The sequence below is a fragment of the Mirounga angustirostris genome, unplaced genomic scaffold (assembly GCF_029215605.1).
Source record: "Mirounga angustirostris isolate CCGP_5_RB_7025 unplaced genomic scaffold, mMirAng1.0.hap1 SCAF_7, whole genome shotgun sequence".
Classification (NCBI taxonomy): Eukaryota; Metazoa; Chordata; class Mammalia; order Carnivora; family Phocidae; genus Mirounga; species Mirounga angustirostris.
In genome coordinates, this window is record NW_026991715.1 from 41,369,608 (window position 1) to 41,376,760 (window position 7,153).

At 42.5% G+C, this 7,153-nt stretch overlaps 1 protein-coding gene and 1 pseudogene across 1 annotated transcript; one reads left to right on the forward strand and one right to left on the reverse strand.

Moving 5' to 3' along the window:
• Positions 1 to 453: 453 nt before the first annotated feature.
• Positions 454 to 5,482, forward strand: SPINK14 (serine peptidase inhibitor Kazal type 14 (putative)). Its single transcript, XM_045889608.2, has 4 exons — positions 454 to 833; positions 1,854 to 1,897; positions 4,205 to 4,341; positions 5,328 to 5,482. The coding sequence occupies exons 1-4, from the start codon at positions 764 to 766 to the stop codon at positions 5,371 to 5,373; spliced, it is 297 nt and encodes a 98-aa protein (XP_045745564.1). The 5' UTR covers positions 454 to 763; the 3' UTR covers positions 5,374 to 5,482.
• LOC123852594 (ubiquitin-conjugating enzyme E2 N-like) lies at positions 2,579 to 3,768 on the reverse strand (annotated as a pseudogene).
• Positions 5,483 to 7,153: the final 1,671 nt, after the last annotated feature.

Here is a 7,153-nt window from a genome sequence, read left to right on the forward strand (position 1 = left end):
GGGGAGTTCAATGTGGTCCCTTGGTCAGACCTGGAACGTGCGTCTACCATTCTCCAGGGTCAGAAAGGCTGCTACAAGGGAAGGCAATCCCACCGGAGGATTTGCTCAGTGAGCAATAACTTTGGGGCCCCCATGAAATAGCACGGAATGGTATTTCTCCCTATGTACTCTCTCAGAATGCCCCAAGAAAGTTGAGCGGTCCATCTCAGAAGATTCTCAGCACAGCCAAATATGCCTAAAATATTACAATCTTTGTCTTACCGCAAAGACGCAGTCTCTGCTTCGTGAGCAAGTACAGACCTGCTTCCTCTGTTGAGAAGGTCTTGTTGCCCAGGAGCCTCTAGTGGCCTCATCATTTTCTTTGTATCCCCCCAAGGAAAAAAATCTGGGTGAATCTTTAGGTAAGGGATAGCCTTTTCAAGACATCTAAAATACCTCCACACTAAAATAATACAATTCTGTCCAAAGAGTAACTTCTGATTTACTTCTGTCTTCTAAGTAGTCACAGATCTCTCACTGAGCTCTATACTTTATGACTAACCAAGTTTAGTTTTTTCTGAACATTTGTTCTTGGGGAAGGGTGAAATAATAGGCTTTCCAGATATGGCGTACTATGGTTGCAGTGGGAAGGCTAGAGATGGATATTCACTCCAAGGACGGTCTTAATATCTTGATTGCCTTGCTCTAGTGATTGTACTAGAGGAGAACATCCCAGGCAATATCTCAGAGCATCATTCTAAGGACACACACACCAGGAGGAAAAATGGTCAAATATCTTCTAGTATTCTGCTCTCTGTTGTTCTTCATCTTGATACATTGGGTGTTACCTGCTGGTGAGTAATTTTTTTTTTAAGATTTTATTTATTTGAGAGACAGGGGGGAGGGGCAGAGGGAGAAGCAGACTCTCCTATGAGAGCCAGAGCGGGGACCGATCCCAGGACCCCAGGATCATGACCTGAGCCCGAAGGCAGACACTTAACCAACTGAGCCACCCAGGCACCCCTCTGGTGAGTGATTTTTGATTTGACTCGTTCTGGCAGTTATGTAGGATTATGAGCTCTGACATTGTAATCTGAAAGAATGCTTTGGAATTATTTTCAATCTATTTATGTAAGTCTACACTTTAGTATATATGTATCTGTATCTATAGAGAGAAAGGCAATGGAGTGTGGTCCCAAGAAAAGGCTCCCAACCAATGTGCAAGGGCCTTTGCTTTCCCATCTATTAATGCAGGTTATGAAACCTAACTCATGGGGACTCAGTGAGGTATGATGTTACAGTGGTGGGCAACATGCCCACAGCACAGCACATCTCAAAGACTCAAAGCTTTTGAAAATGCTTTGCCATGAATTTGAGTGGGTGTTACCTTTTTTGCCCTCTTTTAGAGAAGAGCCCTGTAGGGAGTTTTAAAAAGACCTAGGACTCAAGGACTGAAGAGCTTGCATTTTCACCTACCTACCATGAATTCCTGGGCATTAGTAAGTGTCCTTCCCCTCTCTGTAAAATACAGGGATTGGGCTAACGGTCTCTTTAAAGTTCTAGCATCTCTTCATGTCTTTTATGTATTGGCTGCCAGTTCTGAATCATCTCAAGCCCAGGCTAACTCCTATTAATCAAAAACTTGTTTGGTACACCGGACTGGCAACATTTATGAGAGCAGTGATCACTTGCTCATTATCTATCAGGAGTAGAAGACTTTTTGAGGGGAAAAAATGAATGCATGTATAAATAAAAGAATGTGCTCATATTGCAAGCTTCCCCAGTAATAAATTAGAATTCTTTAATTCTGCCAACAGATTAAGCTAGGATTCACGGGATATTATACTCTGCAACTATTCTCATGTATGTCTTAGTTTCAGGCCGTCGACAATGGTGGCCACCACATGGAACTGTTAAGGTAATCTTCCACTCTATTTCTCAGGACAGACATTCTAATCTGAGTTTTCTCTGGAATCGCCGTGTTAGAATCTTACTTTGGCAATGCCCTCTGTGCGGCTTCTTCAGAGTCCACTCACGGGAACGTGGCAGGTACAATGCTGGTACAAGGGGCCCGAGTAGAGTGATCCAAACTGGGAACCAGGCCAGGACTTGGTCATCTGACAACCGGAGAACGCTCCCTCCCCAGTGCCTAGGAAATGTTTACGAACCCTGACCATTGCCTGGGGAATAGAGAAAGTGGAGGGATTCACTGGGTGACAGACGTACAGGATGATAGGGCCTGGCCATTGTGGTAGTGTTGGATAAGGAAAGAAGGAGAAGAGTTTCTAAGCTCAGATATGATCCCTCTTTCTCTAGATACTCAGCCAAAACTCTCCCCGTCCCTTGTATCAGAGGCATGTTATCAATCTCTCTATGGCTCTCCTACAGCCCCTGAGGCCACCTCCTCAAGTTCCAGCAACCCCGCATCACTGTGAGTGGACATGGATTCTCCTCCCTGATGAGACGCGTCCCTTCTTTTGTTTCTCGTGTTCCCTACAAAGTCAGGGCATTGTGCTAAATGCTCTCACATTTCACAACTTCAAGAAAAGAGTTGACTTGGTGATTTTGAGAATGGATAAACTATGGTACATATTTTTTTTTAGAATAACAAAAAATATTTTACTAAAACATAAGATTTACAGAAGTTTCCAGACAAGCCATACAAAATGGTCACAAGCTTTTTCTTGAAGGAAGGATTCTACACTTGACAGCAAAGTCACAATGTTATTAGTGAGGGCTGTGATGTTTGTTTAATGTTCCCATTTTGGTTCAAACAATCAAGCTTGTCCATCTACAGCATCTAAATAAAGTTAGACTTGGCTAGAGAGCATATTCTAAAGAGCTGGTTAGCTGCTTTTAACCAATGCAATTAGATCACCATAAAAAGGGGGAAAGGAGCCCATAAAATTAAAATACAACTACCTCTCCCCCTCAAAAAAGGTAATAAAGAAAAACACCCACGCCCCTGCAGCTAACCCTGACAACTACCTTCATTCACAGTGCTTTATACTCAACCATGATGGGGGAAATGAATAAAAGCAGAGAAGGGCCACTGCTTTTAAACGTTTCACAACAATCCAGATGGTACTTCTAGCCTCTGCTCATGCTTTACAACAATGAATCAGGACAAGACATAGATTTGCTAATGTGCATTTCATCACCAAAGGACTGAAGATGTCTGGGCTTTTATTCTGTAATGTTTCTAAGACTTTGTCCATTAAATGCAAACAAAAAAGGAAGAAGTCTTGGCAGAACAGGAGAAGTGATGCACACTTGATGATCAGATCGATTTTATATATTATTCATGGCATATAGCCTAGTCCATGCTCTAGCTGTTTCTATGGCTTGGGCTTCGTTGGTCTTCCACTACTCCGCTACATCATTTGCTAATGGATCATCTGGATTGGGAGCACTTAACAAAGCCTGGATCAATAGCAGAACTGTGCGGATCTGCAGTGCTGGGGACCACTTATCTTTCAAAATATCTAAACATATTCTTCCCAACTTGTCTACATTAGGATGATAAATTTTGTCATGAAACGTACTTTAGGGGCTGCCATCGGGTATTCTTCTGGTAGGAATAGTTCAAGCTTAAAAGTCCCTCCCTCAAAGGGGGAATCCTGGGGGCCAGCAAAGACCACATGAAAATAATGGGCATTGCTCTCATCTGGTTCTGCTTTAATGCCAGGAACTGGTTCTGCCAGCAAACGCTGGGTTGCCTTGATAATCCTGCAGGGCAGCTCAGCCATCTTGTCAGATCCCGAGTTCGGCCTCTGGTCATGGTACATATTTTAAATCAAAGCATATGGGTTTCAGTGAAACAGCTTCTCCAGTTATGGACTTTCAGGGGTTTTTTGCCCCGTTGACACAGAACATCTCTAAGACTATTCCCATGTCTGATACTCTGGGAATAAAGGAGATTGAGAAAGAAGCTAAATTTCCCAAATACATCCTGTTTGTCCACTCGTCCCTTTCCCACCAGAGGGTAGCAGGCATCTGTGCCCTGTGACTGTCAGGAGCTCCTCACAAGGAGGGCATCGTGGTTGACAGATGGGGTAAACAGAAATTCAGCCTCCGTGGCTTTGTGGAGGGGCAGCTATAAGCGCTTTGTGTGACTGTAATGGGATCCTGACTGTGTTTAGATTTTCCTAATCAGGTCCAGATGTGACCTACCTGTCTGTGAGAGTGATTGTAATCATATCATTCTTTTTGACTGAAATTTCAGGTGAAATGTCCATATAAGAAAGTAGACTTGAGTTGGTTCACTGGAACCGTGAACCCCTGCCCCGGTTTATATCAACCCATCTGTGGCACTGATTTTGTAACCTATGAAAACCCCTGCATCTTGTGTATTGAGAGCCTGTGAGTACTCTTTGGGGAGGTGGGAGGAAGAGAACAGAGACGAGCTTAGCCTACAGCAATGACCATGTACCTCTTCTACCAAGTACGTCAGCCTTGAAGCTAGGAATTTGCTCCAGTTTGCACAGATACTAATCAGTCCCCAATCAGAAGAGCATGTGGCAATAGAAAGCCCGCTGGGGTGGAAAGCAGACTCAGTGTACTCTGTGGTGTTTTGGGCCCTTCTGGCTGAGCCCTCACACTCCCATATGCCAGGCGATGTCCGTTCCCATAGGCCAAGTAAAGCTTCAGCGATTCCATTCAGCCCCAAAATTCTTTGACTGGAAGACGAACTGTGGTTTTGCCTTCTCTCAGATACCTTCAATCTCTTATGTGTCTGAAACTCTGAGCTAGGATGAGGTGACTGCAAAGTTTGGGTCCTTTTGCTAAGAGCCCGTGTTTAGGTTTTGGGGTTTATGGGACATGATTATTAGTGATTAGACACTGAGGTCTCCCAAAACCATAGCTTCAGCTTGAGCTCTGTGTAAGCCAGCACAGTTCACAGGGAGTAAAATTCTCCTCGTGACATCAGACTGCAGCCCTCAACCCAACAATCATTTTGTAGTTTTGTACAAGGAGCAATGACAGGAATGCATAAACCCCACGTCATGCCAGCTCATGAAGAATTGGGCCAAAGCATGAGAGCGTTAAGAGAATAAGGCAAGGATTGATGTGCCTTAGAGAGCACAAGCTCAGGCCTGATTGAATGACTTATTTTCAAAGAGATTTTAGAATAGGTCATAATATCGTCCATGGCATCTTAGAACCATGGAAGGATAACTGGGTAGGAAATCCAGTAACCTGACTCTTGTATGTAGTCATTTCCCTTTGTGCTCTGGCTTTTAGTTTCCTTAAATATAAAATAAGGATGATAGATAAAATAATTTTTAAGGGTTTTTGTAGCTCTGACATTTTATTCACAAAATGTTGATTCTGCTTTTTTCCTTTAGGAAATCTCGGGGGAAAATTAGGTTTCAAAATGATGGAAAATGTTAGCTGAGTGGATTTGGACGCCCAAGAGGATACCTTTTCTCTCTCCATCATGACAATCCTTCTCTTGCCATTCTTCCCTCCTCCCATGTGATGGTGGCAGAGACCTGCCCCTGCTGAGCTTGTATCAGATAACTGAGGGCTCCTTAGAGCTCTTCTCTTCCTAATAAATAAACTTTTCAGAAAGCCTGACTTAACTTGGTCCTCAGATCTGTGTCTCAGTTCTCAGAAATAGAACAAAATTAACATTTGAGCCAAAGGTCAAGGACAAGTATTGGGATTCATCAGCTCCTAATACTGTGAACAGTGAAATAATCTATAATACAAATGCTCCAAGTTGTCTTCCAAGGAACACAACAGAAAGTTCTTCTATATTTCTATGGCATTTCTTAAAAACCAGTTCCTAGGAACTATGGAGCATTGTGCTCTTCCTGGCCATTCTCACCGCCCCCTTGCTGCAAGCCCCTTGTTAAACAAACTCACTTTTAGACTCAGCGTTGAGACAAGAGGCATTTACACACACCCAGTCCACGGACCCCACTTTTCTCCATAGAAGGGGGCCTACATCAGTGGTGTCCATGAATGTCCCATTAGTTTTTTTTTTTTAATTCTCTTGACACATTTTAACCTCTGAAACCTATCGGGACACATTTTTCTTTGGGTTATATTTCTTCTGTGTATATGTACATTCCTAATATGGAGAGAAGACTAATACACACTAATATGCTCCCTTCCTCTCAGCCAGCTTGCTCCCTGCTGGCTTGGGAAAAGCATCTCTTCTGCCTCTGAATATTCTTGTAAGACTGTGGTCAAGAGCACTTATCTGTTCTGTTAGTTCTTTGACCTTGACTACTATGCCAATTATAAGGCAGACACAGGGATCCAGCAAAAAAGGGAAAAATCACCTTTGGCCTATCATCTTTAGACTATGAAAAGCAAATTGCTCTGGGAGAAATGAAATATTCTCCATCTTGATGGTATGTCTATTTCTACTCTTCTAAGTGCCGGGGGGTGCAGGAACAGCAAGAACTGCAGGGAGGATTGTTTTCTAACACTATTGCTTTGACTTCATGTTTACAAATCTCTTCTCTTGTAATGATTAAACTGCCATGGGTGTCATGCAGTAGATATTTCATCTCAAATATTTTCATCTCTACAAGTTTGATCTATCTTTCGTGTTTCTAACTTTTTTGCCATCTGGAATATAGTTTAAATAACTATTTTTATGACTGCTAATTCAAATATTTGTGTCAGTTCTGGGATGGTTGATTTTCTTCTCATGATGGATGACATCCAAAGATATGAATTTTTGTGAATGAATTTATGAATTCATAATTTTATTAATTTTATCTTGTTTTGTTCTGAATATTTTGATATTTGTAGAAATAGTCTTGAGCTTTGTTCTGAGACATGGAACAGTTACTTGGGAACAGTCTGACCCTCTAGGATATTACTGGGATATGACTTTTAAGAGTTGTTAGGTGGGACCAGTGCATTATTCACTAAGTGGCTAACTGTTCCTCGTTACTGAGGCAAGCTCCTCTTGGGTACTCCACTCAGTGTTCCATGAATTTTAAGTTTTTCTAGTGTGGCTAACAGGAACAGGCACTATTACAGGCCCTATATGAGATCTGAGCTCTGTTATCGCTAATCCTCTCTGGTTCTTTCTTGGCTTTGGGTAGTTTCCTCACACATGAGTACCAATCAGCAATATGCTGAGCTTTCTGTCCAGCTCTTTCATGCTGTGGTCCTGCGAACCATAGCCACATTGGTCTCTCTCCTCTCA

Coding starts and splice junctions, on each gene's coding strand:
- SPINK14 (XM_045889608.2), top strand. CDS start 764: ATGGTCAAATATCTTCTAGTATTCTGCTCTCTGTTGTTCTTCATCTTG. Junction 834..1,853: donor ACATTGGGTGTTACCTGCTG/GTGAGTAATTTT, acceptor TGTATGTCTTAG/TTTCAGGCCGTCGACAATGG. Junction 1,898..4,204: donor CACCACATGGAACTGTTAAG/GTAATCTTCCAC, acceptor CTGAAATTTCAG/GTGAAATGTCCATATAAGAA.